The 23,632-nt window shown below is 52.7% G+C and overlaps 1 protein-coding gene across 2 annotated transcripts; it reads right to left on the minus strand.

The window, feature by feature from the left end:
* Positions 1-372: 372 nt before the first annotated feature.
* Positions 373-22,619, minus strand: GGT7 (gamma-glutamyltransferase 7). 2 transcript variants are annotated; one of them, XM_075517202.1, is made up of 15 exons: positions 21,977-22,619; positions 18,534-18,760; positions 16,958-17,109; positions 15,864-15,978; positions 15,254-15,321; positions 14,496-14,569; positions 13,836-14,029; positions 11,456-11,543; positions 10,579-10,706; positions 8,325-8,413; positions 7,388-7,540; positions 6,739-6,853; positions 5,889-6,026; positions 4,816-4,915; positions 373-3,259 (listed from the first exon to the last, which is right to left on the minus strand). In XM_075517202.1, exons 1-15 carry the CDS (start codon positions 22,155-22,157, stop codon positions 3,096-3,098), a joined length of 1,986 nt encoding a protein of 661 aa, XP_075373317.1. In that variant the 5' UTR covers positions 22,158-22,619; the 3' UTR covers positions 373-3,095. The 2 variants fall into 2 exon arrangements, with proteins under 2 accessions (XP_075373317.1, XP_075373318.1); XM_075517203.1 differs by having other exon boundaries at positions 21,600-22,116.
* Positions 22,620-23,632: the final 1,013 nt, after the last annotated feature.

Consider the following 23,632-nt stretch of genomic DNA (forward strand, 5'->3'; position numbering starts at 1 on the left):
TTTTATACGCAGCGATCAGTGCTCGATGCACACAGGCGAACAGCGGTATCCAAAGCTAGTGAAGCACTGCTTGTTATCTGTGCTCATGAATGGCATCGAGCCTTTGTGAGAAATACTGATAAACTGAGCTAACACGTAGCAGCAGAGCCTGTCTCCAGCTTATCCCGATGTAAAAAACCAGTATACGTCGATGGGGAGCAATGCAAACGTGGGCAGAGACAAGCTGATTGCATTCCAGATCATAATAGTCACATTTGGCAAAGGCATCTTTTTTTTTCTTTAGTTTGTTTGGGTTTATTTTGTTCCTTTAAAAATTTTCTTTATTGTTTTTCTCAGCCACTTTATATTTTGTATTTTGTGTTCTGAGCTCCTCACTGACACTTTCATGTAAAAGTTTCAGGACAAATTCTGCTTCAGAGCTGTCAGACGTCTGCAATAGCCAGGCTGAAATCAATGCAGTTACTCTGCACACACATGTCTCCAGAATATGGCCCTTTATTTCACAACGTCCGTCTCACCTGTACAGAAGGAAACATCGGGTATTTCTTGGTACCTCACATTAAATTCATTAGATCTCATCACAACAGATGGACTCAAAGTATCAGAGACACTGGGCCAATTAACAGATTAAAGGCTTCTGTATCGAATATATCTGTGCCATAGTGATGCCATTTTTAAAGAGAGACAATGGGAAATAATTCAAAATATCTTTACTTCTCTTAGCTATGACCTGGGGGCCTAAGTCCTATCTTCCAATTATTTTAAATTTTCTCCTTTCTGCAACATAGTCCATGATCCAGCAGAGCACCTAGGAACAGGCTTTATTTTAAGATTCTGAATAATTGCTGTCAAATTGTACCTTGAGGCGTGTAAGTGCCCTTTTGAATCAAGACCAGAGTCTTTAACTTCCAAATGAACACACAGTTTCCAGCATCAGAAGTGAGTTGGTGAATTCAGTTAATAAAGAGGAACTTCACCTTTCAAAGTGTTTTGTGGTATTCCATGCAAAGTACTGAAGCGACGAGGACTTGACCACTTATTTTGCAGCTGTGCACAGTAAGCCTCCGTGCCCGAGGGATAGCCCACTGCTGTACTGTACCAGAAAACCCCCAAATTTCCACCAGTGAAATTCAATGCACAAAACTGCATCCTTCCCTTCCCGTGAAACCTGAAGAGGTCTGCTCTAAGACACGTGAAGTTCCATGAACGCTTTGACTTCGGGCAGTGACCAACTCTAGTGCTCATGACAGAAAAATAAATAAACAGATTTGATGTCCCTATGGTGAGGAAAGTCTCTTCTTGCCCTGCGGGCAGTGTGGTGGCACAGAAGACAACTTCCCAAAGACAACGTTGAACTTCCCCTGTCTCTCAGCTGAGGCCATTGACGCATTTGTAACAGAAAATACCACCGATGTTCCCATCTGCTAGGTAGCTGCTGTGCTCTTCTCATGGGTGGCTGCGCTTCAGTGGAGCATAAAAGCATCTCTGCCCTTCCTCAGCACAACGTGCAAGGCTTCGCGTAAGATGCTTTGAGATCCTCAGCTGGCAGGTGGCAGGAACGAGTAGTTCGATTATCTGCCGTAGCGCCCTGACCGCCCCAAAACGACCTGCATACTCCCCGTGTCAAATGGCAGCGAGCGTGAGAAGGCGTGTGACAGACAGACGGGTGTCGCGGGGTCCCTCAGGAGGGGGGTTGGGGGTGACTGGTGTAATCATCAAATGAAAGACCAAGACAACCATAAGCAGACACACATATATAATATGTACAGTGGCCACAGATGCATTTGCACCATAAAGGAAATCATCAAATTTTAGACCGCAGAACATGATCAAATTCCAGCATTTTTTAGTGCCAGGTGTCTCTGTCTAACTGGCTAGTAGAAAGAGAAGGAAATGTCCAATGTGGGTTGAATGAAGTGGTGCAGCTGTCAGACGTGGTATTATTTCTTCACTCTATTTCAGACAAGAAATGCAGAAGTATTCTTGTATTTTGCACTACGTGCTGCAGACAGAAAATTATCTCAGTAGTGTTTGGTTTCGTTTGTACCTTTTCTCTCACTCTCTTCAGCTTTTCCAATAGAGCCACCTGTATCGAAATATGGAGCTGAAGTACAGGCATGAATTTAGGAAGCAGAAAATCCCGAGCCTCTCTATAGGGATTACACGATTCAGGCTTTCAGAGCAGACTGAGATAAGGCAGTGTTAGGAAAGCCCTGAATCTACCTAAACGCTCTGCATGTGGTTTTCAGTCCGTGGTCTGTGGATTTTTACAAGTCTGGATTTTTACAAGTCTGTGGAGTACTGCTAAGATATCTCCAAAACGTATCTAAGAAAATTAAGCCCATTACCACTAAGCTTAAATTCACCATGGAGGAGGCTGAACATCTGTAAGAAAACTATTGGGGCTCCACAAGTTGTTAGAAGTTGAAAACCATTGCTCTGGTTACAAAATCAGACTGCCAGTGAGTCTGTGCAGCAACTTGATTCGAAATATTTTCTCCCAAAATTCAAGGTATGTAGCAATGTGAGAAAAAGAACTAACACAGGAGGCTGCACGCTGGTAAAAATCAGCTGGCCCATACGGAGTATTAAAGGACTCCCCGATATTCCCGCTACAGGCACCTACAAACACTGCGTTAGGCTGTATTAATTATTGACTTACACAAGAGGCAACGAATGAACTTGGGAAAGACAGGGAGACGAAGATGACAGTATCATCATCAGCTGTTTTTTTCCTTTGCTAATGTTCCTGCTCACTAAAATTAAGATGCTGGCTAGAATTGGGCTTTTGAAAAGACTGAAATTATTAGCAAGGCTCTGCCGAAAGAAAAGCGTGCTCCCTGCACTCCTGTAACAAGGACTGGGCTGCTTGCAATTCAAATAATTTAAAAATAAAAGAAAAAAATCAGAGATCTGTACATTGGTGCTGCTAACCCCTCTGGTGTCATCCTGGGTGGGGAATGCAGAAAGTCTGTTCAGCAGTGTGTATGCAGGGCTCCCGCTCTGGGGTTGGAGAAGGGGCCATTTCAGAACATGCACGTCACGTGGGTTGATTTGTCTAAGCCTCGTTCAGCGAACACGTCATCCGGGAGGTGCTACGATATTGTGGCTCCGGCAGCATCCACGCTCCTGGGGTCCTTCAGGCCAATGATGAAACTGTTGGTTCTCCTGGCCCCGTGAACTAGGGACACCACTTTGACTTTATCCACCTGATGGCCCCTGGCTACAAGGAATTCAATATCTTCTTCAGGAAACTCACCTGTAGGGATTTTAAAAGAGGAGTTTGTAACTGAAACCACTGTTGCCTTTGATGCAAAATTCTGTTCTAACCCTGTTGGGATCTGCAGTGTGAAGGAAACTGCCTGCAGCCTCTTCAGAAGGTGTCCAGCTAGGGCGAGCCAAGCGGCCGAGGAGGACCAGCACTCACCGCTCCGAGGAGCCGTCTTCCAGCTCTCAGCAGCAAAAGCTGTTCAGAGCTGGGCAGTGCTGTGCGGTGGGGGAAATGAGAGGATCCAGAAGACCATTTAAAGATGCGGAAGGTCCTCCTCTTTGGAAAAAGGGGAAAATACGTTGTTGGCACCTATTGTAGTTATCCTTCTTACAGAACACGAGGCAGTCCCCGCTCTTAAGAGCTTAGTTACAAATAATAGTATTAACAGTTATTAGTCAAAATAAGATGCCAGTCAGCTCAAAACAACTGATAGGAAAACAAGTTGCCAAATGACAAACTTTGTGATAAGCCTTCCCCTTCACGTAGTTCTTAATCTTCTGGCCATCTACCTTAGGTTGCTTGCTCTTCTGCTTTTATTTTGTTTATTTGATGTTTTGTAATTTCTGTATGAATAGAAGTGCCTGAGGATACAAAGCTGGGGATGCAGCTGGACAAACCGAGCAGGCACACAGAAACCCCACAGTTATTTAAGCTATATACATTGCAGATGTGTCTTAACACCTATCTTGTTGATGCCAAATGTCCAAACCCACAAATTAGACCTTTTGAAGTTTTGGATTTGTTTCAATTACATTCTAGTTTCCAAGTCTGCAGGTCACACTCGACAGACATTTTTAGATTTTCCTCTGAAACGGGAAGGCCTAGAAACTTTGGCTATTTTGTGTGAAATGAGAACCAAATTTCACTTATGGTTCACTCTGGTAAGGTATGGGGCTTTCTGAAAAACTCCAAATAGACCAAGACTTGTAATAACAAGGACAAAAGCTGGCAGTACAGTCTCCAGAGTGTCAGCATTGATGCTGCATTTCCAGCACTGTCAAGCTACAAGCCTCGCCATAAGCCTTGTCTTCTCCCCAGCCGGTGGAGTTAAGGGACATGGACTGGAAAGTGAAAGAATATCATTTATGGCAGTGGTAATAAAATGTAGGAAGATCTGCTAGCTTTCAGGACCTGTCTGGGTGAAGCTGTGGTTGCAGTCTTGTTTATTTGGATATCCTCAATGGCATCAGATCACCAAAAGGTTTTAAGGACAGGACAAGGCTGCTACCAGGAGGTGAGCTGGGACAGGGGGAGGGCTGGGGAGAAGCACCTGACCGAGTCTGGACAGGTGGTGTTGGAGGGGCCAGAGAGCATTCCCAAGACGAGAAGGAGAGGGCATGGCTCAGCAAGGGCTCCAAGCTTTGAAGAAGCTAGGTTGCTGCTTTTTGTCTTCCCCAAAACCCTCCGCACCCACTGGGGACCTAGAACACGGTGAGCTGTGCGCTGGGCTGTCACACTTCCACAGCAGCGTGCTAAGAAAATCCTGCTCCTTTTCGAAACACGCCAGATTTGTAGGCTGCGCCACACCCAGTGTCCATACTCACTGTCAACCTGCAAGGTGTTGGACTGAAGCTGCGGGTGAAGCCGACCGAGTGACAAACTTTCACTCAGATTCTTGTTAAATGTTAAAACATTTACCAAAACCTGCAAGAGAATAAAAGATCCTCAATAATAAAAAAAAGTAATGAGAATAGGAGAAGCCAACTTCCCGAGCATCCCCCTAATTGGTGGCTCCAACATCTGCAGATGCAGCAAGCAAAGAAGATTTTGCATGAACTAATGCAGGGTTTTGGACATACAAAGAGGCCCTTGAAATATGGCCTGTATATTGTTGGTGGAAAAGCAGTACCTTTTCAGGATTGCAGGGGCTTTTTGTCACATAGTTCCTGCTAAATTAGGAAAGCTGTGTGTCTGGGACGTGATGTAATCTCTAAATACGTGTTTGTTGGCCAAAAGCTCAGCACGTGACTTCTCCAAACAAAGCATTAGAAACCGAGGGTTGGCTTCAGTTTTGCTCTGAATCATGCCTTCCAAAAGGTAAGGAAAATGGGAGCCATTCTTGTTGTGCCTTTCTCTGTAGCGATCCATTGCTGTTGTGCATGCAACCAAGCTATTGGCAAGTACTTCACCTCATTACAAATCATAAATTAGGAGGAGCTGCCCGATTTATAGCAAGTGCTGAGCGGGGAGGAATTCAGTCGAGAATGCCCTAAAAGGAGCTTTTCATAGGGAAAAGGGCTAACGGGCTGCCAGTCTCCTGCAATTCTCTGAATACAAAATGCTCCATTATTTTCCTAATGATCCTTAAGATGAGCTTTGAACAGGTATTAGAATGACACAAAACCATTACAGATTTTGCCAAGGTGCTTCTCCTCTACAATTATGAGTGGTGCCACCAAAAGATGCAAGAGAAGTAAACCGGTAGCTCTTAGAGATTTGAAAAACCACATGTGTGGAACTGGTGACATCAAAGACTGAACTGGTAATCCTGTGGCCACCAGTTTCAACACCGCCTGGGACATTAGGAAGGGGAAGCCTGTACTGCAGGAGGGGACCCTACTCAGCGTTGAGCCCAACAGCTGCTCCGAGAGGGCGGGTGCCCGGACACAGCACTGACCTGAACGATGCTGCTCAAGGCTTTGTCCCCGTTGTTAGCTCCCAGACATAGGTAGGTCCCGCACATCCCCTCGGACGGTCTCACGATGGTGGGCAACAGGAAAGACAGGGGCCGCTTCCGAGGCTGAATGAGATTTTGCTGCAGTTGAAGAAAAGACACACCAAAAAATTTCAACAAGCCGACTAAAGCTTTGCTGGTGCTCAAGTTGCGCAGGTTAACTTCTTACTCTTTATGCTTCAGCCAGCAATTGCACTTGTGTAGTTTCACAAGGCTGACATCCTCGCTGCTATGATGATGCTCTCTGATGTTAACAGGATCCATCCCGTTTCATGCCGTGGCTCTTTTACAGAAGGTATACGGAGCCATTCACCCACTTCTAAAGTACCAACCCAGCAAAGTGGGATGGTTTTACAATACATGGCAAGAAGAAACAACAAGGCAGCACTGGAAGCCACCAGTACTGGTCTGTAATTGTTTCTTTCCAAGACCTGAAGATTTTTTTTCTGCTATCTGTTACTTTTAAACCTGCAGAGCAGCAATTCATAAAGAGAGTCCTCAGTTCAAGCCCACAGTTGCTTTAAAGTGCATCTGGACTGCAGGGAAAATAAGTAGCTGAGATGTGCAGCGTCGCTTGATAAAACTGCATTATAATGATAACTGATACACATGAAGCCTTCCGTTTACTCTGTTTCAGTGGTTCATATAATGGAAAAATAGGAGCTTTCTACAGACTGTTGTCTCTCAGTTATTAATAAGGCATTAAATAGCCTCCCTGTTGTGGAGATGAGAATAAAATTGAAAAAAATGGTACAGACAGCTCAAATAAAGAATTTGTCATGTCATTCATTACCGGCCTGGGAATGGAGTGGTTCATTGTTTTATTTTGCCAGAAGTCCAACATCTGGCTGTTCAGGAGGACTCCAGAGGGTGTTATTATTCCACTGCCAAAGGGATGATTCAAAGAACTGAAAAGAAACATGAAGAAATCTCACAAAAATCCTCCCAGAGATTTTTGTACACCTCGAGGCTTTCAGGGCTCCAAGTTTCTGTCCCATCTTGGCTTGATGGAGACTCTTTGGTAGTTCTTTAGGGCTGGTTAGATGTGAGGAGTGAAAGTCTCCATGTACTCAGGAGCAGGGACCATGTGGGCGACAGCAGCTCTGTCCCTCCCTGTGGTTACGGATTCCCCTCTAGGTGATGGATCTGTCTCCATCCCCCCATCAGTCCCCAAATTTGGCCATCACTTCTTCTCCAGGGAGCAGATTTGGGCCAATCCAGACATGTTTCACTGTGAGAGGGCTGTAGGATTACACAGGGCAGAGCAGCACCAGCTCACACATCTCCACCCCGTCTTCCCCATTTCTCCTGTGGCAGGGCTAGCTGGGACAGAGCAGCCCAGCTGCTCCAGGTCTGGTCCCATCCTGTCCTGTTGAACCTGCTTTCTCCTCTCTGCTCCCACCCTCTGAGTACATTACAGAGGGAAGAAGTAAATCCCTTACCTTACAACCGCAACAATGAAGTCATCAGGTCCCATGACAAGGACCTGGCTAGCAGCGGATCCGCTCTCCATGGAGAAGTGAGGCATGCGGAGATCAGATGAGAAGGGCTGGGAGTCATTAATCAGCTGGCGCAGGGAATTAGCTTCTGATTTACTTCAGCAATGAGGGAGGGAAAGAGGAAGGAAAGCCATGAGCCTAGGAAGCTGAACATCTCTTGGTCTCTGTGGGGATACATCTACACAGCTACTGGTGGTGTCTCCCTGAGGGGGCCGGCTCTGAGGACAGGGAGCTCCTTCGGTTCACCCGATGGAAGGCGACAAGATGGCTCAGTCTGCACAGAGAGGCAACGCCGTGGACCTCCCAGGCTCTGTCTACAGTGGTAAACTCACCCCCGATGGACAAGGGGTGGCACCGCCCGGCTGAATGCCGGTTCTCCAGGAGGGGGGCAAGTCAGGTCCAGCTCTGGCCACCAACCATGGCTAAACCTGGCTCTGAGGTGGGAGGCTGGGCTGAAACCCCAGGCCTGGCCTCTCCCGCACGTCTGGGCGTACTGCAAAGGCACCGAGCCCCACAGTGGGGAAGGGAGAGCCAGAAACTGCATGTGTGGTCATGACCATGTGGATGGTCATTTGTCCGACCTGCTGAGAAGGAATATTTAGAGGGGTGAGAAAGTGGGAGGAACTCTCAAGATCAAGCTGGCTCCAGGAAACCTCTGTGTGAGGACATCCCAGGACCCATCCCCAGAGCCCCGTGGTATCAGCTGTGATCCTTGTGGAAGAGTGAGCCCTAGGAGGACACTCAAGGACTGACCTTTCCTCAGTAAAACAGAGGTAGCAAAACCTCAGGTTTCCCTGTGCACTGAAAAGAGCAAATACAGGAATGATATCCAAACCAGACATCTTGCAACTGTCATCGTGCCTGTCAGCCTCAGACCTACCTCACCATGCCTTCTGCAGCGTGAGTGACGGACACATCATCAGATGGGTCTCCCAGGTTGCTAGCTAGACTCAGGGCTATTTTTAATGTCTAAATTGAACACAGAAAGAAAGAAAGAAAGAAAGAAAGAAAGAAAGAAAGAAAGAAAGAAGGAAAAACATTTAGGTGGCCCTGGAAATACAACTTTTGATACTCCAAACAGAAAGAGGTATCTGGTCTCCTGGCATGTTGGCTAAAGCCTATGAAGAAAAATGCCTAAAGCCTGGTTCTGGGAATACCTCAGTGCAAAGGGCTGCCACATGTGGGTATGGGGACCAAAGGACATCAGTTTGGCATGGCAAACTGTGTGCTGGGGAAGCCGAGCTTATCCAGCAGTGTTTGTACAAGGTGGAACATGCCCGGCAGGAGCTGACCAGCTGGCTCAGCCCAGCTCAGTGGTTCAGCTGCATTGCCAGCTGGCAGACAGGGTCACCAGGATGCCACTTACTTTCTATTTCCATTCCTGAGTGGTCACCACAACAGTAGAGATCACAGTGAATCCCACTGGGACAGTGGGGCCTGGGCTCACCGCTGCCTCTGCACGGCAGCTCCACTGGCACAGCACCACTGCCGAGCAGAAATGAGCTATTCTGCTCACCAGCTGCTACCCATGTTCCTAGCTGTAAGTCATCCAAAGTGTTTGAACAGAAAGCGTCAGTCCCAGCACACTAAAGGGAATGATGGTGTAAAAAGGGGAAGGGATCTGGTTTCTCATACATGCAGAATCCTGCCTAAGCCATCCATTAAAAATGGGAAGATGCAATTTCAAAAGACACGGTTTATCCAGCCCTGGTTTTACAGTGCATAGCCAGAGGACAGCCACAGGGAGAGATGTGCTCTTCAAGCAAGCCAGCTTGTGCTTAGCAGAAATGGACGAGACTTTCAGCTTGCAGGTCATGCCATTTTCATTCAAGATTCAAGACAGTACATTACCCTGCAGGTGGATAGCTAGATGTGACTTCTGTTTTGGTATGTGCCACACATCAACAACTTCTCCTGAAGTGTCACCATTTATCTTCTGATGTACAGTGTAGAACATGATTAACTTCTGGAGAAGGTGGCATTTCCATGAAACAGTCTCCTGACCACCATACCATGTGGAGGATGTACAAGAGGCTTGGTGGCCAAGGAGGAGCTCCACTGAAACAAACAGACCATGTCCACCCCACAGGCACAGGTTAAGGACATCTTGGTCATGGCTGTCCCAGGACTGGAATATCTGGTGCTGACCTAGCACTGAATCTTAGCCATGTGTTCAGCAGTGTGATCCCAAGTAATCAGGGTTACACATCTTCTGAAGTGACTGCCCTTTATCTGGAGGTTGCTGTTCCTCAGCCAGGACATGATAACCAGTGGGTGAAACTCTTGGCCTGGTGTAAATGCAAAGCAAATAGATTCATCCAAAGCTTCCTGAAGAGAGCTCAAAAATAACTTAGGTGAGTCAACCTCCTCTGCACAGGCCTAGCAGCGTGTAATACCTCCAGTTGTTGAGGTTTTGCTGAGAGGCAATAGCTTCCAAGCACCCACTGTCCTGTCTGCTACAAGGATCTGGTTACATCCATGCTTAAAATTCCCAGCTCGTAAAACCCAGCTGTGGATCTGTTAGGCATCCAAGAACATAATTCTGCTTACAGAGCAGGTAACGGAGCACTTGCTTGACTTCCTAGGAAGCTGCAATGTTTTGCTAGGGCTGACAGCCCTAAATACTGGAAAAATCATGTTCTGGACCACTGAGATCAGGAGGTGGGCTAAAATGTAAAGATTTAAAAAAAATATACAGCGTTGGGTCAGTTTTCCTTGCCATTGCCACATATAGGTTTTTGCTTGCAGCATCACGTCGCTGACTCTCCTTGCAGTGCCCTAGCAGTGCTCTGGTATGGCCAGGGCCACTGGAGCATAAGAGGTGGAGGAAACAGGGACCACCCTCAGCTGCTGTGGGGTCATTCTGAAGAGATGATCACATACAAGAAACGGGCAAAAGCCACAGTTTGTTCTTCTGAAAAAGCTCTGTCTAAGCAAGAAAGAGCTCAGCTGAGCAGGAGGCTCCAGCATCTGCACCTACCTGTGGCAGCAGCACAGCTCAGATTTACACCTTAGCGGTCTATTTGCTCATTCTCCTCTGGGAATTACCTACAAACGTTTTTGTACAACCAAGGAATAAATAATTATTCTCTAGCAGTACAAGAAATTCAGCCAAATGTTGAACCTCTTCTTACCTCTGCCATCCAGTGCAAGATATTCCCCCTGGATACTTGACTTGTGATGTTAAAGCCCTCAAGGATGTTCAGTGCTGTGATCAGTGCAGGACCTGCGTGTGGAGGTGGGGGACTGAAAACAAGATGACCTGTGAAGGGAAGAAGAGAGGAATGAAGCTGCTTTTGTCAGATACTGTCCGGTTATAATACTTTCCCATAAGCTAGTGTCCTTGAGGACAGGGAAACCTTTCCAGATTTGAGGGGAAATAATGGAAAGCAACATGATTTGAAAAGGATTTCTCAAAACATTCCTGTGGTATCTTTCTGTTTCTTTATGGTGGATGAAGGAAGCCCAAATAGGGATGCTTTTTTTACATCTGAAATTCAGTTCTTGTTGGTTGGCTGGTTGGTTTCCGGACTGCAGTATGGAATAACAGAGATAAAATGGGTTTGCAACATTACAGCTATAAGGAGAGTAAATACAGGGATTTCTAGAAAAGAATGACATTTGAGAAACTTTTGGCATAAGGTAAGTTTTCCTCCCTTGTAGATAAACTTTGGGAACTGTCTTCAGACGTAGGCGCTAGTCTATGGTCCAGCTTCTATCTAGACATTGCATCAATATGTGACTACGTTGCATCTTTACACTCTAACGCTATCAAAATACCATTGGTCACTACCAAGGAAAAAACAGGCCCATTTCAAAGTGCTGAAAACCTCCTGAACTGCCTACGATGCATCCGTGTAGGTAGGCAATGGCAGGAAACTCCCTGGAGGGCTTTTCTCCAGATGCTTCAGCACAGCTTTGACTTCAACTCTTGTTAAATACTGTCGCCACCTCCTGCCAGGTGAAGCAAACTTTTAACTGGAGTTGCATGGCAATGGGTCAGGCGTTTACCTCGATAGACTGTGTGGATGGGATTCTCCACTCTGACACTGTAATTGCTGAAATCTTCCTCCACCAAGACTCCTCCGTAGTTGTGGACCTGCATAGGAGAGCAAAGCAGCGCACACTGAGGTCAAGGCTTTCTGTGTTCCTCGTGCTGGCCCAGGTGAACACACACCACACTGTCAAACAAATACAATTGAGATTCCTGAGCCAAGTGCCAGGTTCCTCAGGGTACCCTGAAAATCTGTGCTTTCATGGCCTTGGTAGCCTGGCTCACCATTCACCACCGCTGGAAGGCTCTGCCGCTCACCTCCAAAAGCTCACCCACCCCACGGGTGCTCTGAAGATGTTCTGCCTCCCCGGGAGGATGGGGACTGGCACTGCCTTGCAGCCTTCTCTCCCCAGGCATGTATGTTAAAGGTTATGAAGCATTTGAATACTGCTAGGATAAAAGATATATGTGGATCCAGGAGAGAAGGAACCTGGGCGTAGCAGGTCACCATCACTAGAAATCTTTAGCATACAATTGCCATCTTATTTTTAATTATTTGTGGTGACAGTGGGTCTGCTGTACGCTTGGTCTTTCTGTAAGACTCTCCTAGAGGTACAGTTTACTGGGGTTAGTAATTTTCATGAACACAGAAAAGATGGGTAATTCCTCCTACTGCAGGACTTCTGTGGTTGAGTCATGATGGAGGTGAGGTAAGACCATCATCACTGCACTCTGCTGATCTTAAAATCCCCTAAAGTAGGTAATACTCTCAGTCAGCGTAGAGGTGCTACTGTGCTCATGGGCCAACTCTTTCCTTCCACCCAGGAGAAGCCACACAACCTGCTGGGGTGAGTTGCTGCTACGAGTCCTCTGGATTTCCATCCAAAAATGGGCAAGAACAAATAACCTGTGCATGCACTGATTTCTAAACTAGCCACCTAACTTGGCAAGAAAACTCCTTCTCTGGCAGAAATGGATGAATGACTGGAGCAGGAAAGCTAATGCAGGGCACGTTGTGGGGGGCAGCATGTCAAACCACCCCAAAGCTGCAAAAGAAGCTGTATCCCCTACTTGGGACCCCTGCCCCCTTCCCAAAGCAGTCCCAGAGAACAGGCCAGGTTGAACCCAACGGCTGAGATGAGCCGGCAGTGCCTGTGCCAGGAGCTGGCTCCCTGGAGCTCGGCCAGCGGAAAGCCCGGGCGAAGCAGCGGGGAGTGGGGCAGGAGGAGCCTGATGGCGCAGAAAGGGGAGAACCCTGGTCAGCCACACGCTGCAGGCACCATCTCAAATTCCCCAGAGAGCACTTTTTTGCACCTGTGCCTTCCCGCCATGGGATGCAAACAAAGGGTAGGGTGTTTTGGAGCTTTACTTGATTTCACCACATTGATGCCCTCCCTTTGCTGGAACAATAAACACTGTGGGAAGCCAGCACTTTGCTCTGCTCTGCAATCAAAGCTGGAATGGGACACTTGATCCCAGAGCTTGCCAGGGTCTTTGGTGTTGCAACCCTGGGCCTTGCTCCTCCATAGAGAGTTTGTGCTTCCCTGTGGCAGCCCTCAGGTCAGGGGAACGGGGTGATAAAGCAGGGTTTAGCTGTGGAGATGCACCACAAGCTTGGGACTTTTCCTGTTCCTTGTTCTCCACCTCTGCTGTGGTCCAGGTGAACCGTAGGAGAAGATTTCCAAACACAGAGCTCACAAATGTCTAAGGCTTGAGCTGAATGAACCCATTCCAGATTACTGACATGTCGAAGGGGCATCACCTGAACCACGGTGGTAGGGAAAAATGGTGCCAGCAACCACCCTGTCTGCAGCTACACAGGTATAAAAGTTGTTTGGGTTTTGTTTTTTTTTACCAGAATAATTACTTTGTTCTTGCTATTTTTTCCAGAGCACCTCTAACAACAGGAGTTAAACTAGGGCAACCCTAAGTGGGACCAAGCCTGTCTGATCCTCTGCTCAGAAGGCTCACAGTTTTATTTTAAAACCATCTTCCTGGAGTCTATATCTTACAGTTCCATTAACAAAAAAAATTTGCTTCTCAACAGTGGGGCACCTCTGTTATGGGGAAAAAGGGATTGTCACTAATACTAACACAGCGCAGAGCGGGTCTTGAAATTGAGAATTTTTTTCCTTTGAAAAAACAGTCTGTCCTGGTTATAGAGGAAATGGAGGTTTCACTTCTGTAGGCTGTGGAAGCGACCTGTGTCACGCCACTGCAGTGACAGGGACAGGAAAGAAAAAGGAGGCTCCACACATTTGTCCCCATCATTGTGCTAACACGTGGCTATGGCTTATCTCCAGGTTGTCACCTTAAGCAGGTGACATGGCAGGTGGCACCCCCAGCCCAGGCTGTGCCATGCGGTCTGGGGCAGAGACAGGGACAGACATGGCTCACCTCAGAAATTATCTCCTGGGTCAAGTTTCCGCTGTAGAAAGCTGACACCCCTTCTGCGCCCACCAGCTCCAGGACGGCCGCAAGGTCCAGGCGCCTGACGAACATGCCAGGCAGCAAGGGCTGGCCGTCCGGCAGGAAGATCTCCCGAAATTTGTCGGAGTAGTTCAGGTCCTTCAGTTCACTTACGGCTTTGGCTGCGGGCGAGAAGGGGAGGGACATCCAGACAAGCCAGGGTGCAGGAGCACGCAGGGGACCCGGACTCACTCTGCGCCTGATGGAGATGTTGGAGACCTGCTGCTGCCTCTTGCCCTATTTCAAAACTAGAGGGAGGCTGGATCATGCATCCATTAGAGCTGGGAAGGAAACGCAAAGAAACCCCAGCGCCCTTCCCTGCCTGGCCCTGGGTGGCTGCCCCGCCTGGGCTGCTCTGACCTGTCCCTGACCAGCCCTGGGAGAGGGCTCCAGTTTTGCAGCCACCACGCTCTCCCCTTGCGGACCGTGGCTCACGCGCTGCTCAGCTCCCAACACCATCCATCTCCCGGTCCAAAGAGCCTTAATTTCCCATGAGTCTACATCCCCAGCCGCCTTGCACCCCAGCGCAGTGGCCAGTGTGCTCCTCCGTGCTGAGCAGGCACCCTTGGCTCCTCATCAGGTACTCACCCAAATCGTGTGTGACATTAAACCCATCCTGAGCGACACCAGCCGCGAGGCCCAGCAGCTCGGACCACAGGAGTCTGCCAAAGGAGAAAGGACAAGGAGAAACATGCCTTGGAGGGGTGCAGCAGGGCAGGGTGGTGGGGAGCAAGCACAGGGCTCAGCTCTGCGGTCAAGGGGCTCCTGAAAGACCAGACTGTGGGGCCAGTGGTGGCCAAAAGGAGCACTGGGCTTTCAGTGGGTTGTTTCTTTTTAGCAGGATCATCTCAGTGCTCCACAATGTGCACTGAAGAGGAATGTCAGTGCAAGGACAGGCGAAGGGGCATCTCTGAGCCAAAATCTCAAGCCAGGCCCCGGCCCTGAGCAAGTCATTCAGATCCCTCCCTCCCTGTCCCAACAGGGCATCAAGGACAGCAATACTTCCTAGGGTCCAGCTAAAGAGAGAATGAAAATACACAGGAATGCATGAAAATGTCTTGCACCTATTTCTAAGAGAACATTTATTGTCCATCTTGTTAGCCAAAGTTCCACTTTGCAGAAAACCTGACCAAGCTGAATTCCTTCTTTTGTTAAATGAAGTACCAAAAAATGAACGTATTTTTCAACACAAGCCTCCAAGTGCCCCTTAGCTAGTGGTTTTGACTGGTGGCTGAGAACGTGGTCTGATGGCAAGGGCTCTTGTGCTCCCAGCTCCCCTGCGGGGACCCCAGGGCACAGCCTGTGCAGCACGAGGACAGCCCGCCCGCGCCAGCCTCGTGTCCTACCTTCCGTGTAACTGGTGTGCCCGGTGCATTCCTTGTATCATGCCTGGCACCCCCACAAGCAGGCCTGGCTGTAAAATAGGAAGGACAAAAAGGAAGAGTAGTCTCTTTCCTGTGAGGACATGGGACATGGTCCCCGATTGCAAGTCAAGGAGATGCAAGTCATATTCACATGGGAAGTGTCTGTATGGTCTTTAGGAGAGGGGAAGAGGTCTGTAGCAACACACTCAATTAGGGAATAAAAGTTTTTGGAAGGAAAGAGGCAAATTCAATCCTGGTCTCAACCCAGTTTGGTCAGGAGAAATAACTCAGCAGAACAACACAGGATTGTGCTCCTTCCTGGGACTCTTGTTCTCCCGGCTCCCCACTGCCGGAGGGACACGCCTCTTTACTCCCCAAGCCCTGCAGGCTCCAGGTGTTTTGGGGCTGTCAAAGAAGTATTTTCCCTGGACTCCCCATGTCTGTAAGGCCTGGGATCTCCCATGGCAGGAGAGGCCTCCTGTCCCTTCCCTGGGCATCTCCCCCTCAGCCCGAGAGCTGCGGGGAGAGGAGAGCTGGAGACATCAGCCAGCTACAGCCCTGGAGGGGTTGGCCATGGGACACTGGTCCTCACCTTGGTGTCCTTCTGCAGGTCCCCCTCCAGTGGGATGCCCAGGGGAGCCACCTCACGGAAGTCGATCACCCAGCTCCTGTTCTTCCGGATGTCGTGGACCAGCATCACCCCACCCCTGCAGAGAGACGGGGCTCACGGCACAGCACCGGCTGTCCCTGCAGCAGCTGCTGCCACAAAGCCAAAATGAAGATCGCGGATGCCATTGGGGCCGGGGCCAGTCCCAGCGTGACGGGGCCATCACAGCAGGTCACCACCCTCAGCAGTAACCCAGGGCTGGCCAGCGGTGCAGGGGAACACTGCTGCCCTTCCCCAGAGTGCAGTTCAGGACAACCGAGCCAGGGCCGGTGCGGGATGCAGGCAGCCCCCGTGCTGAGCCTGCAGCGAGGCTGGATCAGTCCCTGCCAGCCTGGCCAGAGGGCCACTGGCTCTGTTCCACTGCCAGGCTGGGACTATCCGGGATTTTCTTTCTAATCCGAGCAGTTTTGCAACAAAACAGGGTTTTTGCTTACAACAGCAATCCGTGGCGCAGCCTGGAGAAGCTATCAGGTGGCAGTGTTTTATGCAACGCTCCCGAGAGCTCCTGCAGAGCCGAGGGCAGCAGGCTCACACAGATGCCACCCTGGGGATGAGGGCTGGGAGGAGGCCACCCCTCGCCACCGTGCCTCCCATGGCTGCTGTCTGGAGCCAGGCTCAGACCTCAGCCTCCTGCTGCAGCAGAGCAGAGCTTATGGAGGGAAGCAGTCGGTCTCTGAAAGCGTTGGGACTGAGCCCAGGGTGTTGCAAGCTCCTGGCACACTCGCAGAGAGACTCGGCAGCCTGTGGCCACTTATTCAACCCTGCCGAGCCTGAGGCTTGGACTTCCCTGGCAGCCACTATGACAGACGCAGCTTTTCCCTCCCTGGGGGTATCTGTCCCTCGCTGTCAGCTCGGTGCACAGGAAGGGTCCCTGTCCCTGTGCAGATGTGGACACGTCCACCGCCTGATGTCAGAGACCTGGTACCACGTGCTGCGATTCGGGCTACAAGCTGGTGGGGAAACCACCTACCTGAGGACAACCGCAGACAACAGCACGAGGGTGAGTGATCAACACTTACCCGCCGATCCCCGATGTGTGGGGGTTGACAATTCCCGCACAGAGGGCCGAGGCGATGGCCGCATCTACTGAGGAGCCCCGCTTGTTGAGCACCTCTATGCCCAGCGCTGTGCAGCGGGCAGCGTCCGTGACCACGGCGCCGCGGTGGAAGATCTGCCAGAAGAGGAGAGTGGTTGTGCCCGGGGAGGGGTGCTGGGGCCGCCCAGATCTTCGCCCAGCTCTGTGGGAACTAAAGCCTGAGGCCAGTGCCAAGGCTGTGGCTGATCTGCATTTTCAGGTGCCTGCAAATGCCGGTGGGAGTCATATGTCCCTTGGCACATCCCTGCACCAGGGCAGCTGTGGCCGCTCTGCATGTAGCCGTGGCCATCAGCTCAGCCGGCTTTCAACAGCAGACAGGCTAAGCTGGTGGGCGACGTCTCACCCTGTCCTCCACAACCCCAGAGCAGGGTCGGACTAATCCTCAAGAGCAACGGGCAACGGCGTGCTGTCACTGTGCTGCAGCAATGCGGTCACTGGAAATGGGAATACAGCTGCAAAGAATGCGGCATCCCCCCAGTACCACGGCTTGTTCTCATCCTTCCCTGGTGCCAGTGCCAGTGCTAATGCAGTCACAGGGAGTTTTAAAGGGTTCATTTTAACCCTATGGTACAAATTGCAGCATGTCAGCATGAGCCAGAGTGGCCTTGGGAAGTGCAAAGACGGAAGGGCCACGGCAGGCTGGCGGGCAGGACCGGCCCTTCCAGCAGTGCAGCGACAGGGGCTGCGCTGCCCAGCCTCCCCCCGGCGCTGCACCCCAGCCAGCCGCGGGGCCAAGCCGCTCCACTCCCAACGGCTGCATTTTGCATGCTAGTGAGAGAGCAATAAATTAAAAAAAAGCAAATCTCTTTCACGTTCGTGGACTTGCAGGCAGCTCTGCCCTGCTGGGCGGCATACGGAGAAGATGATGGTGACTACTGGCTGCCCCTCGGCCCTTCTCAAGATGCAGTACTTGGCAGGAGATGTTCTGCAGGAAGGTATGACCCCACAGCCATCCTGCCTTTGCACTGCAATTTTGCTATGGTCTGTGGGACAGATTAGCAGGAGGTTCAGCTCTGTTTTCAGCCATTCCCCTGCTTGGTCCTGGATGGATCCTTCCAGAGGTGAGCCTGGGCATACAGATCCATAAAACTCTCCCCAAGTGGAGATGTGTGAAAGATGCCTACTGCTTAACTAAGGATTGCTTTCTGAAAGCATTCACGTCTGGCTCAGGCCACAGCTGGAGACATAGCAGCAGGGCTGCCTGTTTCCCCCCGGCAGCACCCCCAAACCTGCCAGGCACAGCCACCCACGCCCCGGCCGTGGGGCAGGCACCGAGAGCCCAGCTCCCGCCTTCGAGCACAACCCCCAGCCGCAGCAAAAAGCTTTCGAGACAATTTGGGGGGGAATCACAGAGAGAGACTCAGCACCCAGGGTCTCACTGACACTGGCCGGGGCTCACCAGCACTTACCCCGCTAAACTGCTGGCAAGGAAGAAAGTTAGGGAGCTTCTCCTATTTTCAGAGCCAAAGCCCAACTGCAAAGCCACTGTTTCGTCTTACCTGAGGGTCCCCAAAATAGATCTGCATGATCAGGGCCACTGTGACCCCCGTGGCGAAGGTCAGGCAGGCGGTGATGATGACAGTCAGCCCATCCTGCCGGCAGCTGCAGTCTCCAGAAAAAGGGTCCTTGCTGGTCTCCTGGAGAGGGGACACGTCCTGGCTTCCCATCTCTGATGAGGACGAGGGCAGGCGCTGGAGACGCGCAGACTTCAGGAAGGAGTCTGGGTCTTTGTGGGCAGCAGGGAGAAAACAAGTGTTAGTTGTTGAGCAACACGGGGCTCTTATTGCAGAGTTTACCCAGTGCTAATATTACACCGTGCCCCTTCCAGCAAGGCTATTACCTTCCCTATTGATCCCAGCTCTCAAGAGACTTTCTGGCTCAGATGCTGCTTTAGGTCATTTTACTGATCCCTTCCTTTACCTCTAGTTATTCCAAACTGACTTCCCTGGAGATTAAGAGGGGCAAAAACCCCTGAATTTTGCTCCATTTTAGTCCATTCATCAGTCTTCAGTGATGGGCCCACAGTTACTGCTCCGTTTGGAAGGGTTCTTAACACAGCACTGACTTGCAAACAGGTCTCTGAAATGCAACAGGACTGAAGAAGAGGAAATTAAGATATAAAAAAAAAAATCCAGCAGCCTTATTTGGAGCTATGCTTGAGCTCAAGCACCTGAGCAAAACAGAGGCGAAGCAAAACACGAGGCCTGGGCACAGGAAAAGCCTGTAGACAGAAGCATGGCAAAGTGAGGGCGGAGAGGAGCAAACCTGCAAACCGGAGGGCCTCGGGGCGTCCACCCGCTCTGACAGCAGCAAAGGCTCTCCTTTAATTTCTTGCTTCCTCCAGCTGACGAGGCCCACTGTGAAATCAAGCTGCTCGCCGAACGCCCAGCTCTGACATGGCAAATGCAATGGGGCAGGGTTTTGCTGGGCATCCGTCGCCCGGCAAACAACGCTCAGCAGGATGAAAAAGTCTCTCTTTTGCCATGAAAGATGCCTTGAATCTCTGCTTGCGTCAGCTGCTGCCTTTGCAGCGGCGAGGACACCGGCCGAGCGTGCCCTGCCTGTGCACGGGTGCTGCCGGGCACACAGAGCTGCTGGTGCAGCTGCGGGGACATGCCTGTCCCTGCCGGGCACCGAACGGGACCAAGCAGCTCAGGGCATCATCCAGGGCTGGATGATTTTTTTCGGGGGCTGCCGAGAGCCAGTGGGGGCTGCAGTGCCCCACGCATCCATGGTGGGAAGAAGAGGAGTACCGAGTGGAAAACACAAGATGAGAAGCTTGTCCCTCCACACAGGGGACATTTCGCAGGTTCGGGGTAAGGGAGAAGGAAACCCCGCGTCCCCCATCACCCCGCCATGCCTCTCCGCCTGCTCTGGCAGGCAGCATCCCCCTGGGGACTGCCAGCCCTGTCCTTGCCATGACAATAAAAAGACCTTCTGGGTGCAGCTCTCCGGGGGCCAGGCGGGGAGTTAGTTTTAATTTCAGTGATGCTGCAGCCAGGGAATCCCCTTAGGGCAAATTTAATCTCATTCATGCTGCGGTGATTTAGGAGCGTGACTGGGAAAGGCTCAGCTTTCCCAGCCTGTGCCTCTGAGCACACACAGAGCCCCTCACCGGCACGTCTGCTCCGAGTGAGCTGGCCCGCAGCATGCGGGTAGAGTGGGAGGCCTGGCTCGGGGGGGCGATGGGCTGGGGTGCCTCCGGTGGGAGCCATGACCGGCCTGGCGGGGGATGCCATTGGGGAGGGAAGTCACATGCAGCCCCTGGCCCCCCCCAGCGGGGCACCAGCCCCACCAGTGGGGAAACAATGAGGAGTGAGCTGGGCTCCTCTGCCCGACCCCTCCAGGACGCTGTCCCTCTGCTCTGCTCCTGTAGCGCTGGTGACAGGCCAGCCCAGCACGAGGGGACATGAACAGCCCAGGGAGCGACCGTGGGAGAGGGCAGGCCACGGCCCTCCAGGGTGCCCTCTCCCACCCACAAAGAAGTCCCTTCGTTCTCCGCCAGACGTCCCGCATGGCCTTGGGCAAGTCACTTAGTTTCTGCAACCATTGGTGCTGCATGGGGACAGCAGGGCCGTGGTTTGGGGATGGGAGTGGCTGGAAGGGGTCAGTGGGGAGCACAAAGGGCAAGGAGCAGCCTATGAGGCCGACGCACAGGTGCCTGCCCCACCACCGATGTCCATGCTTGAAAGAGATCCACCAAACCCTACTTGGCTTCCATGGGGGCTGTGAAGGAGACGTGACTTCACGGGGGAACCAGCACTTTGGGGAACCAGGGCCACCTCAGCTCTGGAGACGCTTCAGAGGGGACAGCAGAGACTGGAGCCGCTCGTGGGCTCTGGCAGGCACTGCGATACAGGACCATTCGGTCCTTTGCGGGGGTCTGTCCCCAGCACCACCAGCACAACAGGGGCTTCCTCCTTTTAATGAGATCTTCTGGGCAGTAGAAACCAGGGCTCTGGGTTCCCTCCCTGCCAGTCCGGCAGATAACATGGCATGGAGAACCACAGCCGGCTTTTGCAACACGCACGCAGTTGGATGAGCGCGAGTTTCCACGTGGCAGGAGAGCAGCAGCTCCTCCGGCCTCCCCATGTGCGGACACCTGGGGAGACTGAGACCCCGTGCCCGGCAGGGCGCTGGCACAGCCAAAACCGCACCAAACTCTGCTCGTGCTCCACGTGTGAGACAAGAGGCCTCGTGCTTTCGGAAGAGCTGCTCCCGCAACCCTGCACGCGGCAGCTTTGCCCCGACAGGGCAGGATGGCGAGGGACGAGAAGGGGCAATGGGATCTTCACCCGGCGGTCGCAGCGGGACAGGGCAGAGGACAAGGGGCACGTGGGGCCTGCTCAAACATGGGCCTCAGGGTTTTGGGGTCGACGGGGCAGAGACCTGCCCGCAGGCTACGAAGCAGCCCCGGGGGTGAAGGGCAACGTTGCTTGGAGAAACGTGACACAGGGAGGAAAAAATATTTCTCTGAACTATTGAGAAGGAAGCAATCAATTAAAAACAGGCAAAGGGTTTTCTCAAGGATCAAAGGACCACCTGACTTTATTACAGCCGCGCACCTGGCCAGAGGGATCGCTAGCTCCGTGCCAAACCCCTGGGATCTCTGGCTATCTTCCGTGCCCGCGGCTCCCGGCACGTCCCCGCAAGGTGAACGAGGGGCCGGGGAACACGAGGACGTGGGAGCCCGGCGAGGCCCCGCTCCCGCTGTGGGGGCCAGGGAGAGGGAGCCCCTCGGCCCGGCCGAGGGCGAGCAGCGCCGGGGAGGGCGGTGTGGAGGGCGACGGGGGCCGCGGTTTGAGGGGATCCGCGGGCCTGCCCTGCTGGAGGCCGCGGGCGGGCTCGGGGCCGCGGGCGGAGCGGGGGCCCGAGGGGGGCCGGGGTCGGCGGGGGCCGGGGACATGCGGGGCCGCGGGCGGGCCCGGCCGCCGCCCCTCACCCGTGTCCTGCTCGCCCAGGAACGCGTCCTCCTCCTTCCGGGCGCGGAGGCCGCCCTCGGCCGCGCCGCCCGCCTCCTCCTCGGGCAGCCGGGGGAAGCTGGTGATGCTCATGTAGTCCACGGGCGAGCCGGCGGCCAGGGCTCGCTGCCGGCCTCCCCCCGCCTCCGCCGGCACCGCCATCGCCGCCGCCGCCGCCGCACCCGAGCCGCCGGAAGGGGCCGGGCCGGGCCGGGCTGGGCCGGCCGGGGCGGCCTCGCGGCTCCTCCCCGCGGCGGGGCGCTGAGCGGGAGCGGCCGGTGGCGGGCGCTCGGGGCTGGGGGGCCGCTGAGGGGCGACGCCGGGGCCCCAGCGGGGCCCGCGCAGGCAGGAGGCCAAGGCTAGCCCGGCTGCGCAGCCCTGCGCTCGCTCGCCTCCGCGCTGCCCGGCGGGCCCTGTCCCGGTGGCGGGCGCCTCCCCACAGCCCGAGCGCTGGAGGGGGGCAGCCGGGAACGGGGAGCCTGGGGGGACCGTGGCGGGGTGAGGCGCAGCGTGGCTCGGGGCGGAGGAGAAGGGCCCAGCTGGCCGGGGCTGCAGCCGGGTGAGGCTCTGCGGGTCTGAGCTCCCCCTCGCCCCCTGCTCCACACGCTGGGTCAGAGCCAGTGGAGGGGATGGGAGGGATCAGCCCTGGGCCCCCTCAGACCAAGGGCGTCTGCTTTCCGGGCCAAGTCTCCAGGGTAGCCGGACTGGAGATTTCCTAGTCTCCAGAAGGCTGGAAGAGTTTTCCAAGGGACGTGCCCATACTTTGTGTCGTCACTTATTCAAGCCAGCCTCTAGCCGGGAGGCTCACACACCGCCGTTTCACCCATTACCACGGCGGCAAGGGGGTCCAGCACCCAGTGGGACACCATCAGCAAGGGACACCATGACATTGCCACAGAGCAGCCTGGTGTGTCTTCTCTCACAGCCAGCTTGGCCTTCCAACACGGACCTCTCATGCATGGCCATCTGGAGATGAGAGCTGAAGATCGTGGTTCTCCCCGCAGCACAACAGGTTTCGGTTGGTGTTTGCAGGTGAAGCTGTCCAGGCTCAGCCCTGGCAGCAGCGGCTCTCGCTGCTGCTGGCTCCAGCAGCACCAGCACATGTGTCAGGACGGGCTGAGGCTGTCAGGCAGTGCAGCCGGCCAGCATGGAGCCAGGTGGGTGCAGGCAGAGCCCAAACTGGGGCCACAGAACCAGCCATGCCTGGGGCAAACCTGAGCTATGGTGACCAACAGCTCCCATTTGGCAAAGAGTTTTGATTGAAATATGTACAGCAGCGGAGACCTGGTTTGCATGGACATTTCTGAAATCAAACCGGCTGAAACATTTCATTTTTTCCCCCTACGCTTCTTTCAGAGGTTGACCTAAAAAACACCAGTAAAATAACTGGAAGATGGAGGAGGTTGTTTCTTTCTGGGCTGAACAAAATGCTTCAGGTTTGTGCAAATTACTTCCCCCCGCAAGGACACCGGCCTCTCCCTCTCAGCTTGGCACATGCGCTTGGCTGTTCTGCTGCCAGATCTGAAATATCCATCTTCTGATCCATCCTGGACATCTGTTGTTCTGGGAGATGGAGCGTGTTGAGTTCTGGGCTGTTTGGCTCTGGGGAAGTCACCTGAGAGGTATGTGTCCTACTT

This window comes from Mycteria americana, chromosome 14, assembly GCF_035582795.1.
Source record: "Mycteria americana isolate JAX WOST 10 ecotype Jacksonville Zoo and Gardens chromosome 14, USCA_MyAme_1.0, whole genome shotgun sequence".
In the NCBI taxonomy this organism is placed as follows: Eukaryota; Metazoa; Chordata; class Aves; order Ciconiiformes; family Ciconiidae; genus Mycteria; species Mycteria americana.

Bases quoted from the DNA above. Each gene is read 5' to 3' on its own strand.
- GGT7 (XM_075517202.1), bottom strand. From the start codon at position 22,157: ATGGCGGTGCCGGCGGAGGCGGGGGGAGGCCGGCAGCGAGCCCTGGCC. The intron at 14,570-15,253 runs GTAGGACACGAG...CTCCTTTGGCAG, and splicing joins GCACACCAGTTACACGGAAG to ACTCCTGTGGTCCGAGCTGC. The intron at 10,707-11,455 runs GTAAACGCCTGA...TTCCCTTCACAG, and splicing joins CATCCACACAGTCTATCGAG to GTCATCTTGTTTTCAGTCCC.